This window comes from Pseudogymnoascus destructans (assembly GCF_001641265.1).
Source record: "Pseudogymnoascus destructans isolate 20631-21 unplaced genomic scaffold scaffold_22, whole genome shotgun sequence".
Classification (NCBI taxonomy): Eukaryota; Fungi; Ascomycota; class Leotiomycetes; order Thelebolales; family Thelebolaceae; genus Pseudogymnoascus; species Pseudogymnoascus destructans.
In genome coordinates, this window is record NW_020167541.1 from 375,839 (window position 1) to 393,822 (window position 17,984).

Below are 17,984 nucleotides of genomic sequence, written 5' to 3' on the forward strand. Positions count from 1 at the left end.
GCCCCGCATCCCACATCCCACCAAAGAAACCCCCCCGATCCCGGACAGCCCCGCCAACATTTCTTGGTGCAAATCCTCCATACACCGACTATGACTACGTAGTGCTCTATCAACCACAATTATTGAAATATCACAAATTGAAGATATTGTCATCATGTCTTCTTTCACTGATAAGTAAGATGTCTCATATTCTCTGGTAATTACCATGGATAGCTGATGCTTACTTTATAGGAAGGTTCTTATGCTCGGAGCTGGGTTTGTGACTCAACCGACGCTGGATGTCCTCAGCGACGCTGGAATCCAGGTCTCTGTTGGTATGGATACCTTCGAGCTTCATTGTTGGGCCATTACTTACATCCCCTAGCTTGCCGTACTCTCGAAAGCGCCAAGAAGCTCGCCGAAGGAGTCAAGAACGCCCAGGCCGTCTCCGTTGACGTCAACGACGCAGCTGCCCTCGATGCCGCTGTAGCCAAGCACGACCTTGTCATTTCCCTCATCCCATACACTTTCCACGCAAAGGTCATCGAGTCTGCGATCCGCAACAAGAAGCATGTCGTCACAACCAGCTATGTCTCCCCAGCCATGCTGGAGCTCGACCAGGCTGCCAAGGATGCCGGAATCACAGTTATGAACGAGATTGGTCTTGACCCCGGAATCGATCACTTGTACGCCGTCAAGACTATTGAGGAGGTTCACGCCGAGGGTGGAAAGATCCTTTCTTTCCTGTCATACTGCGGTGGTCTTCCATCCCCAGAGAACTCCGACAACCCGCTCGGATACAAGTTCTCCTGGTCGTCCCGTGGTGTCCTCCTTGCTCTTCGCAACGCTGCCAAATACTACAAGGATGGCAAGATTGTTGAGATCGAGGGCAAGGAGCTGATGGCTGCTGCCAAGCCATACTTCATCTACCCTGGTTACGCCTTCGTTGCGTACCCCAACCGCGATTCCACCCCATACAAGGAGCGCTACAACATTCCCGAGTGCCAGACCATCATCCGCGGCACTCTCCGTTACCAGGGCTTCCCCGCCTTCATCAAGGTCCTCGTCGACATGGGCTTCCTCTCCGACGAGCCCGCCTCCTACCTTACCACCCCCATCGCGTGGAAGGATGCTACCGCCCAGATCCTCGCCGCCAAGTCCGGCAGCGATGCTGACCTCACGGCAGCTATCAAGACCAAGGCCAGCTTCTCCAGCGAGGAGGAAGAGGCTCGTCTTATCTCCGGCCTGAAGTGGATCGGACTCTTCTCCGACGAGGCCACCATCCCCCGCGGCAACCCGCTCGACACCCTCTGCGCCACTCTCGAGAAGAAGATGCAGTTTGAGGCCGGCGAGCGTGACTTCGTCATGCTCCAGCACAAGTTCGAGATTGAGCACAAGGACGGCCGCAAGGAGACGAGGACGTCGACGCTCTGCGAGTACGGTGACCCTAAGGGCTACAGCGCCATGGCCAAGACCGTTGGTATTCCCTGCGGTGTGGCTGTTAAGCAGGTGCTTGATGGTACTATCAGCGAGAAGGGTGTGTTGGCGCCGATGTACGGCAAGCTCAACAACCCGCTCATGAAGGAGCTCGAGAAGTACGGCATCACCATGGTCGAGAAGACCATCTAAGATACCATTTAGAGGACTAGGAACTGGGGTAAAATGAGCTCTTAAATAGCTCTAGGTTAAATAAAATGCCATTGATATATTCCGCGGTTGGTGCTCTCATGTCTCACATACCCATGCAGCAAAATATTATAGGGTCTCATCAGGTACGGTATACTTTATGTCATTACCATGGTATAAACAGAGTCCTCCCTATGGCTCGCAAAGCCCACACAATGTCCACTCTCGACCCTCTCGTCCAAAGCCTCGCATATTCCCCGCCTCCGATTGCGGAACAGCCTCCATCCGATGTTGAGGTTTCTACTGATATCAGCTCCAACCACACCAGGGAACCCGCCAAGGGTACAGATAGACAAACCGGCTGAATGTGATGAGGCCGCGCCCACGCCATCCCCATATGCAACCCCTGCGCCTGGGCGTGCCCCGATGACACAGGAGGCGAATACTGGAGTGGTGTTGCAGCGCCTGAGGACCCGGATCCAGAGCTAGAACCAGAACTATGTGAAGACCCTGGTAATGGCCGACGGTGAGATCCTGATCCTCTGGCGCTACGAGCTGGGGGGGTGTCACGGTATGGGATCACGTCGGTGATCTCGCCGGCGACATTTATGGGATGGACGGTTTGGGTAGCGCTGGGATGGGGACCACCCATTCCGTTGTGGAGTGCTAAGGCTTGGGAGGTATATGACGGCGAGGAGCGTGACGTCGAAGATTTGCTAGGTATTGAATCGTCTGATTTGACCATTTTGGTTGTTTCTGTGTTGGTATGGATAGGAGGAATAGAGAGAGCAACGAGCTTGTTTTGGAATTGAATGAAGTAGATGAGATTGGGAGATAATATGAGAGCATAGGTTACCTTGCATGCTATCCACATCTTACCTCACCTGGACCCTAACGAGGTGGTTTACGTAGGTTCATTGTCTCGCGACCACAGAAATGGGATTGAGGGGTTCAGATAGTCATACGAGATGCCTACATCAACGGAGAGAGCCTAGCTTTCAAGTACAGATAAAGCTCAAGAGTTTCGAGTAGCAGCAAATTATTTTGATTGATTTATTATTCCGAAAAGATTGTCTAAAGAGCCCCAGGCTAGCAGATCCCAAGAAGTGCTGGCTGGCCCAAAATATAGCATTTTGATAAAGTTGAACCCTGGAGTGTTGAAGAAAGCTGTTCATCTGATGGGGAATGCCTAAATGTGTCTAGCGGCGGGAAGGGGCTTGGCTGTGCTTTGGTTGCACACTGTGGGGATATCCGCGATAGGAGTGGCAGGATCGCAACTGTCAAGAGCTCCCTATCATAGCTCTGAACCTACGAACCAGATTTCTTGTATGAATCTTATGATTCGATTCGTTATAGTTTCGCGATACATATAGAATAACCAGCATCCATCTTCCACCCAATTCCGCTGTGCAACCGCACCTCCAAATGACAGTATGGTGTTTGACCCTCTGTCGCCCATCGCGCCAGCGAGGGTCAAGGCGTTGATACTGCCTCTTGGACAGGTGAAAAGAGCACACTTTGAGACATTTATTCAGCGATTATACCCTGAGAATGTCGTTCGACTGGGGGACATTAGTCCCGATCAACGACCTGATAGAAGTAAGCCTCACGACGATTGAGATCACCCTTGACCAACTGCTGACGATCATAGACATGTTCTCCCCACTGGCCTTTCCAGTTGGCATGATAGTTTATGACCTTACGACCTCACTTCCACCTACTTCGCACCTCGCCTTAGCCCCCTTCGAATTATACCGCGCCCCGCTTGTCATTCTTGCGATTGCAGATGGCTCCGAACACAATCATGTATCAAATAAAGATAAGGACGGGAACGAAACTAATGGATACGATTACCAGACGCATTTACAACATATTCGAGATTTAGACCAAGAGCTGGAGACTATCAGAGACCAGTATCCAAAAGCCTTGGTGCATCAGGCCCTGCTCTTCGACTATCACCATCAGAAGGAGTCTACAGCACTGCCTGATGGCTTGATACCTGTGCCTTCTGTCAAGGCGTCTAATATAACGACGATGAAGACAATCATGTGTGATTTGTCTTCTGTTTTACTGGCTGAGCTGACTACAATGGCCAAGTCATTGCAAGGGATGGCTATGATGGAATCACCAAATGTGGTTCTAGATGGGAGGCAGGGCCCCGGATACTCGTGGTCTAATGGAGATAGTGGAACTATATCGAGGCGGGCTTCTCAATATAGTATCCCTGATATGGATTCTCGATCAGCGACGCCCGAAGCTGATAGGAGCCAGGTCCGCATGTCCATGCCTGTACGGTTCGGCTCACAACAGGGGGAGCACTTACGCGCAGCGTCTGTGCCACGCCAAACAACACCCAGCGCAGGACCCAACACACCAAGTGAAGGCGTCTCAAGTACCATGAGCCCGCCTTTAAGTCGGTCTAATAGTGTCGCGGACAAAATTCAAGAGCAAAGCCGCGGCCGTATCTCAACGCAAGGTTTTGGATCAGGTAGCCTCAGCGAGAGGTCGAGAAATAAAGGAAAAGGCCGCGTTTCAATAGCAATTGGAGGCCTATACCTCCAGGCTGGCCGTTGGCAAGATGCTATGAAAGAATTGGTTGGAGGCGCATATATTGCTAAGACCAACAATGATCATCTATGGCATGCCAAAGCCATGGAAGGACTTGTAGTTGCAATGATTATGCTTGCTTGGATTGGCTTAGACTTTCAGATTCCACAACTCTGCTATGTCGTGCCCGAAAAATCGCCAACCCCAACAACACCTGGAACACCTGGAGAGCAGAATTCCCCTGAGACAATCAACCGGTTAGCAGTTCTACAAAATCTCGCTGTACTTCTCCCAGACTTGCTGGACAGAATACTCAGCCTGTATGAGCGCGCGTCAAATTTTACTGGCGAGTCGTTACCGCAGCTCCCGTTCTCTGAGTCTGCGATTCGATTTTCGAAGCTCCTATCAGCCGTGCATCTTGCCGGAGGTAGACTTGACGATGGCTCCTTGCAGCTTTTGGTCTTGGGCACCCCGTTCTTTGCCAAACCTAATACTCGAACCCCACGATTAAATATTCACCCAGCTCGATCAGTAATTGCTACTACCTTATTTCGGGCATTTCCGTCATCAGCCGCGGCGAAGGGGCTTTCTCTAATCGACCGTACTGTCATATTGGCTGGCATTGCGTCTGTTCTCGGGTTTCTTGGTTACGATAGAAAGAAGGCTATGGTGATGCGGGAACTGGTTTCAATCCTTATCCCCGGGCTTGTGAGTGCTAGAATTGCAGGCGCAGCAGAGATGGGTATACACCCTGCGGCAGGACTGGCTGCACTGAGCCATATTAATGGTAATACGACTGGGGCTGGTGCTTTGGACCTTGGAGAAGGTGATGTTGAAAGTGGCATGGATGCACTATTAGGCCTCGTGGGAAAAACATACGGTGTAGTAGGCTTCCCGTCCTCGCCAAGAGGTGATGCCAAAAATGGCGACAAACCATGCGATGACTCGGATGAGGCCGTTGTGGCACGCATAATGGAGAACACAGCAGCACGTCAATTTGGGGGCAAATCCATGAAGATGAATGTTCTTCGGGCGTGCATTGGCTTTTGTGAAGCTCTCCCTGATTTTCAAGGTGTCCTTAGGTTTAGTGCCGATTTACTGCGGACAGCTGGGACAGGGATAGCACCAGGGCCTCGTACAGAGAATGCGTCGCCGATGATGTCGAGAGACGAGCAAGTCAGACTGTCTATCAATATTTCGAGGACGTTTGATGCCGCTGCTAAAATCGGGCTGCAAAATTTAGAGGCCGAGTATTGGGACGAGTTCCTCGTCCGTGGCGTCGAGCTTGAAGCCCTACCAGCTTCTCGCACCCCGAACCCACACCGGAGTTCTGATCTTGGCGGGACGGCAAAAACTGCAGAAGCTGGGGGGAAGAACCCATTTATTTATAATCCATTTTTGAAGAGGCCGAACACCGAAGCCGTGGAAAGGCTACTGGTCTGTGGCGAGAGCGCCACCTTCAAAGTCACTCTCCAGAACCCGTATGAGTTTGAGATAGTGATTGACAGGATCCGTCTTGAAGCTAATGGAGGCGACTTTGAATCAGCAGCGCAAGAAACTGTAGTTGGGCCTTACCGAACGCAGATTCTGAACGTTTCAGGGACGCCTCGAGCAGCAGGTTCATTTAAGATCACAGGCTGTATGGTCAAACTCAGAGGTTGTAGGGAACGCAGGTTTCCTATATTTTTAGAGCCGTGGTCGCCTCTCTCAGATATAAAGGTTAAAGCCTTAGGTCTTGCGGTGCAGAGAAAGAGAGGGGAACGCCCAGTATCGGATGCATCTTTATCGAAACGTCCGGCTATCGACCCACGCCTTCCCAAGCCATCATCTTTATCGTTGACGGCAATCGCTCCGCAACCAATGGTTGTGATCACCTCCACCAGCTTCTCCCAAGCAGCTGCCATGGTTCTTGAAGGCGAACGTCAAACTTTCTCCGTTACACTCAAGAACCTCTCGACAACCACCCCCGTTGACCTACTACTATTTTCTTTCCAAGATTCCACCCAAGGACCTCTACAGACAGCCCTTAGCAAACGCGATGCTTCGCCTGCTGAACTGTACGAATATGAGCTTGTACTTTCTCGAAAGGCCGCATTGCGGTACGTAAAGAGGGAAGGAGAGAGCGATGAAACATACATACCTCCTGGCGCCACAAAGACGGTTGATTTCGAGGTTCTTGGCAAACCAGGCTTGACAAGCGCGGCTGTTCTAATTGATTACGCGCATCTTGGCCAGCCAGCCAGCAAAGTGAAGGGACCCTTTCATACAAGGCAAGTTAGCATGCCGATAACGGTAACTGTTAACGCAGGAGTCGAACTCTCTCGGATCGACCTTGAACCATTGGGCCACGACATCCCCAGCAACCTCTGGTCCCTGTGTGGTGAAGCTGCAAAGGGAGATACCGAGGACATCGACGCACGGGATTATTGCCTGTTGGTGCTAGATCTTCGCAATGCCTGGCCATCACCTCTCCGCGCCAGGCTTGAAGTGGGCTCAGGCCGCTCCATTGAAGAAGAAATCCTGCCCGGCAGCACTTCAAGGGTCGTGTTCCCCATAAAACGAATTTTTCTCGACGACCCGCACAAAGCCATCCCAGTCCTTGACCCAGCTAGACAGCGTCAGTTCGTAGTCAGCTCCGGCCGCATATCTGTCGACTCCGAGAAGGCCAGCCGCGAAGCCTTCTGGTACCGCGAGGAGATCCTCCGTTCACTCAGCGGCACCTGGCGCACCACCTCAGGCACAGAACGCAAGGGTGTTATCGAGCTTCGCGGTATGCGCCTCGTGCCGCGCACGATTGATGCCCTCAAGATCGAAGACGTGGGCATCAGTTTGCGCGTCAACGGCGGGCCTCCGAGCCGCACACCACAGACAACTGTTGAGGTCGACGATTTTTTGCATCTCGTCGTTACTATCACCAACCGCTCCGCTACACCCGTTTACCCCCTACTCCGACTGCAACCTAGTCTATGCAACCACGCGCACGGGCACGCGCTCGATCTCTCCAAGAAGGTGGTCTGGGATGGGACACTACAGCGCACGCTGCCGGTGCTGGCTGCGCATGGGACGACAGAAGTGCGTGTTACGATGACGGCGCTGTGCAAGGGAGAGTTTGAGGTCGGGGCATGTGTTGAGGAGACGAGGCTGTGGGGCGTGGAGAAGGAGAGGGGAGATTTTGGGAATAGAGAAAAGGTTGGGAGACAGAGAGCTGGGACAGAAGCGATGATGGATGCGTTGCTTGGTGCCAGGGAGAGGAGGGTGTGGTATGCGAGAGAACCGTTAGGATTGCGGGTTGTTGATGCCGAGAGTGATAAGGAGTAGTGGTAGTTTATATGTATATGTAGATAGACGAATAGACGATATAAGCTTATTCCCGATGAGAGAGGAAGATTATTGTGAGAGTAGATGAGATTCTATGGTGTGTCATAAAGTGCGCCAACAATGCTGTTCCGTATCTAACCATCCCCTTCCCGTCTCCATAATCCAAATATCTAAACTTCGAAGCATCAACCCATGGGCATGCTTCCAGGCATCGCATACTCCTCACCCCGCGTCATCCTCCTCCTCCTCCGCACCCCACCCATACCTTCCAACTCATCCTCCTCCACCGCATCCCTCTCCCATTGCCTCGCCCTCTCCCTCTCAGCCTTCTCCTCCGCCTCCCTCTCCACTTCCCTCCTCGCCTCAGCCATAATCCCCCTCTCCACCTCCTTCGCCGCCATCTTCGCCTCCTTGCGACTCATACTCGGCCCCGGCGCCGCCTCTGGCGTCTCCTCTCCACCCCTCGTATTCTTCTTCCTAGGCCACAGACTCGGCAGCGCGATCTCCTGAAAGCGCGGCTCGACGCAGCGCTCGTCGAACCAGTCGTGTAGGCGCTTCTCAACGAGGCTGGCAATCTTAGGGACGTCCTGGAGGCGCGAGCGCGAGCCGACGAGACTGCGGATCGAGAAGTCGAGGCGGTAGTCGTCGAGGAAGGAGAAGGCCATTGTGGTTGCGGTGTTGTGCGCGGGAGAGGACGAGGAGGGGATGAAGGACATGGAGAGCGTGCCGGAGAAGCGGACAACGCTCACGGCGAGGGCGACGGGGAGGATGGCGGTGAGGGGCTTGGGGTAGTTGAGGAGGAGCTTGGTTTCGAGCGCGAGGGTTATGAAGTCGGAGAGGTCGACGTCCATGCGTGCTTGGAGACGTTTGCTCTCGCGGCCGCAGCCGTGGGGCGCTGAGGTTGCAATGCCATCGTCATCAACGGGGATGACGCGGCAATTGCTGAAGATGGGGAAGTCTTCGCCGAGGCTGAGTTCTGTGACTTTGATCTCGTCGAGGAAATCCGGCCGAGAAGCTCCGTTCAGGGCGCGGGTCAGCGAGGTCAAAATCGCATCATCGTGCTGTGCGTCAGCGCGAAACTGGGCGATGGTTTGAGCAATCAAAACATTGAACCAGTCAAGCGACTCGGGTTGGTGCGCGTCGACATTGTAGTATGTTTTTGAGAGAATGGTGCCTATCGTAAGAGGAGGCGGGTTTCGCAACGCGGAGGAGCGCTTTCGGCTCAGGTTCTGGGTGTGAGAGTGTGAATGAGCAGATGGTGGGCGCAGGGACAGGAGCGATCGTTTATGTGCAAGTGTGCGGCTGCGGCGCTCGGTGGCACGGAGAGCGGCCGTGAGGTCGGGAGATGGCGGGTCGCCGAAGATGAAGAATTTGATGAACGCGCCGATGAGTATTACGATGGAGAGTTGGCCGATGAGAAGGCCCTGGGTGAATGATAATCTGGATAGAGTTAAGCATATGCGTGGCGAGTGTGGGATATGATAGGAGGGGTGCTTACGAGGACTCATGGTGTATAGGGGCGGTGTTCGTCGACATTGTGGGGGGATCAATGCCTGGCTCTCGAGGGCATCGCAAGCTCCTTGGAGCCGATCGATACGATAGGCAGAAAGAGCCCAAGGAATAATAAACCGCACCTGTTATAAGCTCCAAGAAGTAGTATTATTCTGAAATCTGCCTTTACTTCGCTGGGCAATTATGGGCGGCTTTTGATATGTAGTTAACTTTTTTACAGCCTCGCGACTTCAACGTCATCCCAGCTTGGACGATGTTTCCCCACTCACGGGCCATGATTGGCTCAGGACCCATTTACACCTGGCAGACGTCCCAGCCTCGGCATTCAGCCTCGTGTAATTCAGGTCGCGTGACTTGATTTGACGTCCGCCGTTGAACTCGACGACGACGACGACGAAGAACGTCCGATGGCGACACTCCAACTGCTCCGTCAGCCTAATCGCCAACATGTCGCCCTGTTCCAAGCTGTGCGGTCTTCTCCGACGCCAACCTCGCTGCTCCTAAAGCCTCAGTCTGTTGCATCACGGTTCTCTCGGCAGTCCAGGGCGAATCTCTGGACATGCTCTAGCATATCTTCAAGTACACCCACTGTCACATCTCTGAAGCTATCGAATGGGTTAGCTACCTCTTGCGTTTGCAACACTATCTTATGGGGAGTTTGGCTCTGATTTCTCCTGACTTAGATCATTTACTCCCAGGCTCGGCCTGCACCGGAACTACTCTTCGGAGCCAGAAAGGAAGCCGCAAACCTCGGAAAGGTAAATCAACTGCTACTCTCCAATATATTCAGTGGCATATGCCTCTGAAATGGCCCTCTTCCCATCTCAATCCCACCAGAACGCAATTCGCCTGCCCCTACCCCACAAGAAATCACATGACCCCCAACCCTCACTAACGCCTCTCCAGCGACGTCTCATCCCCAAAGGGTCTCAAGCCCCTGAAATCCAACGTCGTCAAGGCCTTAGCGCAACTCACGCCCCACGAGAACATCTACACGATCCCCAACTTCCTAACCCTAACACGCCTCATCGCCGCCCCCGTCGTCGGCTACCTCGTTCTCAACGATGCGCACGCCTGGGCTCTCGGGCTCTTCGCCTATGCCGGCATCACGGACCTCGTGGACGGCTGGATTGCGCGGAAATGGAACCTACAAACAGTGGTGGGGACCATCATTGACCCGCTGGCCGACAAGATTTTGATGACCGTTCTGACGGTCACGCTGGCGATGCAGGGGATGCTGCCTGTGTGGCTCGCATTCATCATTCTAGGCCGCGACGTGGGCCTCGGGATCTCGGCCATATATTACCGTTGGATTAGTCTGCCGCCACCGAAGACTCTGACGCGGTACTGGGATTTTAGTCTGCCGAGCGCGGAGGTCAGACCGACGACGATTAGCAAGTATAATACGGCACTGCAGCTGGGGCTGATTGGAGCGACGACAGCGATGCCGTTAATACCGTTTGAGTTGGGAGCAACGATGACGGGGTTTCAGTATTTGGTTGCGGCGACGACGATTTGGAGTGGGGCGAGTTATGTGTATAGTAAGGATGCGGTGAAGATTCTAAACCAGAAGAAGGACGAGAAGAAGGAGGTTACGAAGAAGTGAGTGTTGCAGAGGCTAAGGAAAGATCTTGTATTATATGGCATGTACATTGGACATTGTAAGGCGTGGAGGGTATTATAGATGTTATTGCATAGAAAGGTTTGGCGATCAAAATATCTCTCACCGTACGATTCTGGGAGCGCATTTATGGGGAATAGGACCTGATACGATAAACAACTCGAGTTCTGCTTTTCTGTGGGGAGGTCACTATTCTTCCTATTTACCAGGTTACCTTGCATTCTTTGTGAACAAGAGACCGGAGGAGTTTTATCAATGCAGTGCAGAGCCCACACCCGCAGAATCCTAACGCCCTCCCTCTCACCACTCTCTGCTTCTCACTCCTCCTTAATCGTATGCCTACACGTATGGCAGCAATAATTGCTGCAAATGGTATGCACACAGAGTACTAGGCTTATAGTATAGTTTTATATAGGGGTTTAGGTATCTACTCTACTCATTATTCTACAGAATTGATTGTCATTATTCTACAGAATTGATTGCTCTCACACTCAAGTGTTCGTGACGCGTGAGAATCGGTACTTTGGCCAGAATTTCCAAGCCAGCCTACGCAGGGGGCCCTAGCCCGACCCACTCACAAAACTTATGAACAACACCTCCGCCGTAAATAAGCATTCAACATCACAAGTCGGTGAACAACAACACTTCTACGGGCGATATCAACTCAAAAGTGTGCACAAAAGTTGCTGCTTCAAAGCTCTTGTCCTCTGAATTTTATTTTTGGAAGTTTATACTTGTTATTCCTTTTGCCGTCGTTTTACACCGGTCCTGGCATACCTGACATCGGGGTGCGGTCTTGGATGACATTTGATAATTTGATACTTCAAAGCCGCCGATCGTAAGGTGCTTCGACGCGGAATATTGCCATTGGACATCTGTTTCTTTGCTGACTCGCGTTTGATTGTTCAACACAACAAAACAATACCACAGCTCACCCGGCTCTGATGATAGTTGATATGCAATGTCTTACCAATCGAGTGATGAGGATGATGACCTGAACAAAGCAATTGCTCTATCTTTGCAAGACGCTGAACAGCTTTCTTCACCAGCACCAAAACGGCCCGTGGTGATCGATCTTATCAGTGATGATGATACAGATACTGACGACCTTGATCAACCGGCCGTCCGTGATAAGCCTCCGTCAGGCTCGGGTCAAAAAGGCTCCGTTGTACCAGATAATGAGATCAAACTAGAAGAATCTCTGGTGATAAGGCCACAAGTCCGAAACGCTGAAACAAAGCACGCTAATAGCCAGGCCGCAGCCAAGCCCGTGAATCAAAGTGGACAAGAGCTCTCCAAACCATCTGATATTAAGGAACCAACAGCCATGATGTCAGGTCTTGGTGGCCTTGACCGGAAGAAAATGGAAGAAGAAAGGCTCGCCAGAGCAGAAAAACGAAAGGCTATATCGTCACAGCCAGAAAACAGTGATGTAGCCGAACCGCCGTTGAAGAAGGCAATATTAGGCCCAGGCCTGAAGTCATCTGGAATGTCTGATCGACCGCTCACAGACAAGCCAGGTGGCAGAAACGTGGCAGGCAAATCTGATACCAAGGTAGCGTTGCATCCCACGCACGTGAAAACTGCGGCTGAGTTTCTGATTCCATCTCAGCTCATGAAGTCGGAGCCAGCAATGCTTGCGGATATCGAGCGCTTCACCCCTGGTCCAGATGATACCCGGAGATTGGAAGAGACCAGCCGCACTAAGATGCCAGAGGCCCAACCATCCAAGGACCAGCAGCCTCGAATGGGATCTGGAGTCCAATATCCACATGGTGTCGTCAAACAGACGTGGGCGTTTGGCTTTCCAAGATCGGGGGACATAAAGATTGAGGAGGTTCTCCAGAAAAACGATCTTGATCTGGCGGTCCTTAGCTCATTCCAATGGGATCAGGAATGGATCCTGTCGAAATTGGATATGGCGAGGACTAAACTAATACTCATTGCTCAAGCAGTACCTAGAGACGATGTAAGTTTGTGTTTATTTTTCTATGCTATCTGTCATCTTCCCCGACCCAATTGGAGTTGCAAGAGGGGAAGGTCGGGCAAAAAGTTGCACTTCTTATCATGTTGAACAATGGTCTAGGACAATACTATTGTGAAATAAATGTTCTTATTTATGGCCATTGAAACTAACCCTATATATAGCAAGAAGAAGTCAGAAAGAGCGCCCCAAGTAATGTGAGATTCTGCTTCCCTTCCAACAAGGATGAAACAGTCAGCACTATGCACTCGAAACTGCAGCTGCTTGCTCACCCGAGTCATTTGAGAGTCGTCGTACCAAGTGCCAATCTCGTTCCATACGACTGGGGAGAAACAGGAGTAATGGAAAACGTACGTGTAGCTATATTTGATCTTTGTTAATATCAAAGAATTTGCTGACTCTCTGTAGACCGTTTTCTTGATTGACCTGCCCAGGTTGGCAGCCAACAAGGTTGTATCCATTGAAAACCTTACACCATTTTGTAGAGAACTTCGGCGCTTTTTGAAAGCTCAGGGGTTGGACTCCAAAATTACCGATAGTCTCTTGAAGTTTGATTTCTCGCAAACCGCAGGTCTGGCATTTGTGCATTCGATGTAAGTTTGAGAACAAATTCTTATTTCAAGCCACTAATAAGCATACAGAGGAGGCAACCACACGGAAAACGATTGGAAAACCATCGGCTACCCTGGTCTTGGTTCTGCAATTCAAGAACTGGGACTCGCCAACACCGGTCCTTTGAATGTAACATTCGTTGTAAGTGAACAGCCCATCAGCATATGTTGATAAACCTGCTGACCCAACCAGTCTGCATCAATCGGTGCACTCACGGACGATTTCGTGCTGGCCATTCTTCTGGCTTGCAAAGGTATGCAACTGCCACTGCGATGAATATTGGTGTATGGAAGGCTAATACTGTTTAGGAGACGATGGCTTGACAGAACTTACTTGGCGGACGAGCACCTCCCCAGCTTACAGAAAGCGCACTACTAAAGAGGAGACGCTGTTAATGGAGATGGAAGAAGGTTTCCGTATTATGTTTCCAAGCCACGAGACCGTCCGAACAAGCAAAAATGGCACGAATTCGGGGGGTACGATATGCCTTGATCCGAAATATTACCAGCGGGAACAGTTTCCGAAGGAATTGTTCCGCGACTGCAAGAGCAAGAGGGCCGGGTTATTGCTGCACAGCAAGCTGCTCTTCACCGCACCAACTCACATGAATGCCGATGGAGACCGGGGCAAAGCGTGGGCGTATGTCGGGAGTGCCAACCTCTCGGAGAGCGCTTGGGGGCGCCTCACGAAAAACAAGAGCACCAAGCAGGTGAAGTTATATTGCAGGAATTGGGAGTGTGGAGTCGTCATCCCGGTGAACCGATCCGCTTCATCACAAAACATAGACACTCCAGCAACTATGCCCCGACAGACTGCGCAGGACCACGATATCGATATAAGTTCAATATTTGAGGGAGTAGTGCCGGTTCCGATGGATTATCCAGGCCTGGAATATGGGCAGGGTCGCCCTTGGTTCAGGAATGAACAGTAGCTGAGCTGTGGCTTGGAAGAAGTTATGCACTAGGCTGCTCTGATTCTATTTGCAGGCACTCAGTTGGTCATTAGCAGGCTCGCTACCGGTCCGATCACTACGCCAGGAGGGGTGCCAAGAGACGGAAATAATAGATGGGTCGCCATGATCGCCACGAGGAAGAACAGAGATTATCAGGTACGAGGGCCTCTCTGGGGCACTGGCTCGCGTAAGATATCATTGATCTCTAAAGCTGATATTTATTAGAACAGTCTTCATGAGGGTCGACATCAAACCTCGGAGCCTCATCCGTACTGCCGATCGAATAGAGAACCATAATTGCCGCGTTATATGCCCTAATAATGGTAGGGTAGGAACGGAATTTGAGGGTTTGCTGCTCCTATTGAAGCATTCTTTCCAATTCATTGTTGTTGACTTGGTGACAGAATAGAGCACTGAACATTCTCATAATGCTTCGGGGCCTCAATGACTAGGCCTAGAACTAGGTCTTCAAACGGTAAGATTTGACAGCCCCTTTAGCTCCGGAAAATGCGGTCCCTTCCCATTAACTCCTTCGCTCTTTCTTCTTCTGGCCAACTCTGGCCTGGCTTATGACCATATTGTTCCTTCCCATTAGATCTCGTTGTTCTTTCCTCTTTTTGGTTTGACCTATGGCGGTGTCGTTCCTTCCCATTGCCTCCTCCGTTCTTTCCTCATCTGGCCAGGTCGGCTTCGACACATGTCGCGGTCGTGCCTTCCCATTAACTCTTACTATTTCCTCTTCTACCCACCTTAGCCCTAACTCATGACGGAATCGTGCCTTCCTCGAGTACTAGCTGCACTGCTTCATCGCTCCTGCTTACTTTATCGTCTGAGTATGGCCTTCCACGGAAATATATTTATTCGCTATGCATGCCTTGGTAAACCTGAACTACCAACAGCTCACCAACTGGGGAATTAGACTGAATAACATCAAAATATAATTTGGCACTTGGGAACTTCTTTCGCAACTCGCGGACTATCATTATCCTTGCTAGGCCTATCTTAGAAACGAGGTTATACTCAGGATGGAGGACAAGGCCACCTTGCCTTCCGCCATCCAACCCTCACATCGTGGGATTATTGTTTCAGCAAAAGACGGAATGGTACTTCTTGAAGCTTGCCTCCGTGGCGATATCAGTCATGTATCTCGTCGGCCCATTAAAGAAGAAAGAAGAGAGAGCGCAAGTCCCTCGAAGAGGAGATATTTTTATATACGAGGAGAAGGCTACCGGTATTTTGCGCTGGCCCGATGGCATGACTTGGAGACGCCACAGAAGAGACGGTTATTGTCTCGTGTATCGGAAAATAACGCCCACGAGGCAAAAAGGGGTTGTCGAGCTCAAACCCTCGCTGACATCGAAAGAGCGACGCGGTCTTCCCAGGACCGTATAAGCGAGGCTACCGATACGAAAAGCAATGACGAACCTTGATACGGTCAGACATGATAAACTGCCACAACCCAAGGCTGATCTCGAAAAGAGTGCTGTTGGACTCTTAATGGATGATGGTGACTTCGTTGAGGATCGGCTCATTAAGAAAACGATGTGTGGCCCACGAACGCACCGTTTGGTTTCATATTACAGTGCTGATGATGAACTGGCAAAAGGAACACTTCAAATACCTTCAAAGGATCCCAAATCCTCTACCTTACAAATCCGACTAGAGATTGTTGAGCAACACAAGGTACCAGTCGGTGATGATAGACGAGATTTCAAAGTACACGAGCTTTCTCCCAACATTATTTACCCACGTTCCCCACACAATCGCAAGGGCGGTACTGGCATGCCTGCACCTAACTCGTACAATTCCACGTGCTGGCATGCCTGCATTTAACCAGTACAGTTCCACAGGTGACGCTGGCATGCGTGCACTTGGCTATGATATGAGGACCGGAAATAATGAAGACCAAGACTCCGAGATGCCTTCGACGTTTTCGCAGACGCCAGACCCAAAGCACCCCGGCAAGCATCTTTCCAGCAGGGGCCGTACCCATCTACAAACCCCTATAGGGCAACTACCACAGGATCTCAACTCTTCATATGTTGCACCTGCTCTATGACCTGGAGCTCCATCTTGCATCAATGTAAGGCCTGGGTGTAGGCGTAGCCAGCCGTGGATTAGAGGGACAGTATGAGCCATATAGGACTCAGCTCCTATTTTCCCATATTCCTTCTCCCAAAATAGTATAGGACCCTTTCCAAGACCACCTGAGAAGCAGCCCCAGAACATCCAACCTCTAGGGATTGTTAGTAAATCCTATAGTAAATAGGAGTCTCTTACCTTCTCCGTTGTACTCTATCTACAACACACGTATCATCCCACATTTCCCCTGCTTTTCGAGTAACCCACGTACGAGTATGGCGGCCTCCCGTTACCAACGTCTCGTCAGTCCAAAGTATCTGTCATACTGACATCATTGCACTCAGTTTGCTATCAAACTCAAGAGCAAACTTAGAAATCTCCTCCTCAAACCTACAAGTCACTATATATATTTTGCTTATCACACCAACAACAAGAGCAATACTACTCAATGATTGCTATAACCCTCTATGATTTATTACATGTCATCGCTCCTTAGTTACTGAGCTGATATTACCACATAGCATATCTCTACAACCCTCTATTAGCCCAGTAACTAAGGAGTGATGTCATGTAATGACATCACTCCTTAGTTACTGGGCTAATACTACACATGACTTATCTCTATCAACTAGAGGCCTAGGAACATGAACGATAGCTCCAAAAGCTCTACAACCCTCTATGATTCATTACACGTCATCGCTCCTTAGTTACCCACAAAATTGGTTAAGTTATGACATAATTTGTCTATAGGGGTACTCTGACCTTGGATGTCATACTGACATTCGTTGCACTCAGTTTGCTATCAAACTCAAGAGCAAACTTAGAAATCTCCTCCTCAAACCTACAAGTCACCATACATATCTTGGCTTATCACACCAACAACAGAAGCAATACTACTCAACGATTGCTGCAAACTCTTCTACTACATCTGTTTATGCTACATACATCACGGCATATCATTTGAACACTCATTGAACAAGTTATTAAGAAAATCTCCTCCTTAAGGGGGTGGGCCAATACTACCACATGGCATATATCTACCAACTAGAGGCCTAGGAACATGAACGATAGCTCTAGAAGCTTCTACAACCCTCTATGATTCATTACACGTCATCGCTCCTTAGTTACCCACAAGATTGGTTAAGTTATGACATAATTTATCTATAGGTACTCTGACCTTGGACCTCCTTTTCACTTCCTATAGGCTAGGAACCCAAGAGATGGTTCTATGGGATTCTCTTACGTTCACTACATGATTAGCAAGCTAGTTGTGGGTTGCACTTGATTTCTAATACATTTACCAAGCCTGGTTAGTCATGGAAAGTCATGGAAAATGAGAGAACTACACTCCTTTGGCATAAATAGGATTGCCCTTTCCTTAAGAAAGGGCAAGCAGGCAATACAGTAAATCGACTAGCACATACTTCTACGTCTTTTCCAAGCTTCCAAGCATTGATCTTGTTATTCTCTGTTTCTGAAAAGTCAGTGAGGTGTTAACCTCTGACTTACCCCTGAGTTCCCAGACTCAACATTTGTTGCAACTTGTCTGAACCACTTCACTACATCACACACCTGATTGCTGCGTTGTGGAATAGTCTAAGCTACAACCCTTTGGCTCTGTTTCCTAAGACAGTGTGTTGTCTTAGTAAATTCATCCCTTCCTTGGGTGGCTAGATTCTCATATCTGGTGCACCCACCATTACATTGGACCTCCTTTCACTTCCTATAGGCTAGGAACCTAGGAGATGGTT

The 17,984-nt window shown here is 50.3% G+C and overlaps 7 protein-coding genes across 7 annotated transcripts; 6 read left to right on the forward strand and 1 right to left on the reverse strand.

The window, feature by feature from the left end:
- Positions 1 to 154: 154 nt before the first annotated feature.
- LYS3 (Saccharopine dehydrogenase [NADP(+), L-glutamate-forming]) lies at positions 155 to 1,608 on the forward strand (the record flags this gene model as incomplete). Its single annotated transcript, XM_024471416.1, has 3 exons — positions 155 to 174; positions 232 to 314; positions 365 to 1,608. 3 exons carry the CDS (start codon positions 155 to 157, stop codon positions 1,606 to 1,608), a joined length of 1,347 nt encoding a protein of 448 aa, XP_024321118.1.
- A 212-nt stretch (positions 1,609 to 1,820) lies between these two features.
- VC83_07853 (uncharacterized protein) lies at positions 1,821 to 2,135 on the forward strand (the record flags this gene model as incomplete). The annotated part of the gene is made up of 2 exons (XM_024471417.1): positions 1,821 to 1,947; positions 1,981 to 2,135. 2 exons carry the CDS (start codon positions 1,821 to 1,823, stop codon positions 2,133 to 2,135), a joined length of 282 nt encoding a protein of 93 aa, XP_024321117.1.
- Positions 2,136 to 2,674: 539 nt separating this feature from the next.
- On the forward strand, positions 2,675 to 7,734 carry VC83_07854 (uncharacterized protein). The gene is made up of 2 exons (XM_024471418.1): positions 2,675 to 3,204; positions 3,257 to 7,734. Exons 1-2 carry the CDS (start codon positions 3,039 to 3,041, stop codon positions 7,468 to 7,470), a joined length of 4,380 nt encoding a protein of 1,459 aa, XP_024321124.1. The 5' UTR covers positions 2,675 to 3,038; the 3' UTR covers positions 7,471 to 7,734.
- On the reverse strand, positions 7,656 to 9,169 carry MMM1 (ERMES complex subunit mmm1; the record flags this gene model as incomplete). Its single annotated transcript, XM_024471419.1, has 2 exons — positions 8,969 to 9,169; positions 7,656 to 8,910 (listed from the first exon to the last, which is right to left on the reverse strand). Exons 1-2 carry the CDS (start codon positions 9,004 to 9,006, stop codon positions 7,656 to 7,658), a joined length of 1,293 nt encoding a protein of 430 aa, XP_024321123.1. The 5' UTR covers positions 9,007 to 9,169.
- VC83_07856 (uncharacterized protein) lies at positions 9,170 to 10,790 on the forward strand. Its single transcript, XM_024471420.1, has 3 exons — positions 9,170 to 9,598; positions 9,666 to 9,740; positions 9,889 to 10,790. The coding sequence occupies exons 1-3, from the start codon at positions 9,390 to 9,392 to the stop codon at positions 10,586 to 10,588; spliced, it is 984 nt and encodes a 327-aa protein (XP_024321122.1). The 5' UTR covers positions 9,170 to 9,389; the 3' UTR covers positions 10,589 to 10,790.
- A 774-nt stretch (positions 10,791 to 11,564) lies between these two features.
- On the forward strand, positions 11,565 to 14,130 carry VC83_07857 (uncharacterized protein; the record flags this gene model as incomplete). Its single annotated transcript, XM_024471421.1, has 7 exons — positions 11,565 to 12,158; positions 12,216 to 12,572; positions 12,752 to 12,937; positions 12,996 to 13,180; positions 13,229 to 13,340; positions 13,392 to 13,452; positions 13,508 to 14,130. 7 exons carry the CDS (start codon positions 11,565 to 11,567, stop codon positions 14,128 to 14,130), a joined length of 2,118 nt encoding a protein of 705 aa, XP_024321121.1.
- Positions 14,131 to 15,567: 1,437 nt separating this feature from the next.
- On the forward strand, positions 15,568 to 15,984 carry VC83_07858 (uncharacterized protein; the record flags this gene model as incomplete). Its single annotated transcript, XM_024471422.1, has 1 exon — positions 15,568 to 15,984. One exon carries the CDS (start codon positions 15,568 to 15,570, stop codon positions 15,982 to 15,984), a length of 417 nt encoding a protein of 138 aa, XP_024321116.1.
- Between the last annotated feature and the right edge of the window lie 2,000 nt (positions 15,985 to 17,984).

Coding starts and splice junctions, on each gene's coding strand:
- VC83_07856 (XM_024471420.1), top strand. CDS start 9,390: ATGGCGACACTCCAACTGCTCCGTCAGCCTAATCGCCAACATGTCGCC. Junction 9,599..9,665: donor TCTCTGAAGCTATCGAATGG/GTTAGCTACCTC, acceptor CTCCTGACTTAG/ATCATTTACTCCCAGGCTCG. Junction 9,741..9,888: donor AAGCCGCAAACCTCGGAAAG/GTAAATCAACTG, acceptor ACGCCTCTCCAG/CGACGTCTCATCCCCAAAGG.
- VC83_07854 (XM_024471418.1), top strand. CDS start 3,039: ATGGTGTTTGACCCTCTGTCGCCCATCGCGCCAGCGAGGGTCAAGGCG. Junction 3,205..3,256: donor CGATCAACGACCTGATAGAA/GTAAGCCTCACG, acceptor TGACGATCATAG/ACATGTTCTCCCCACTGGCC.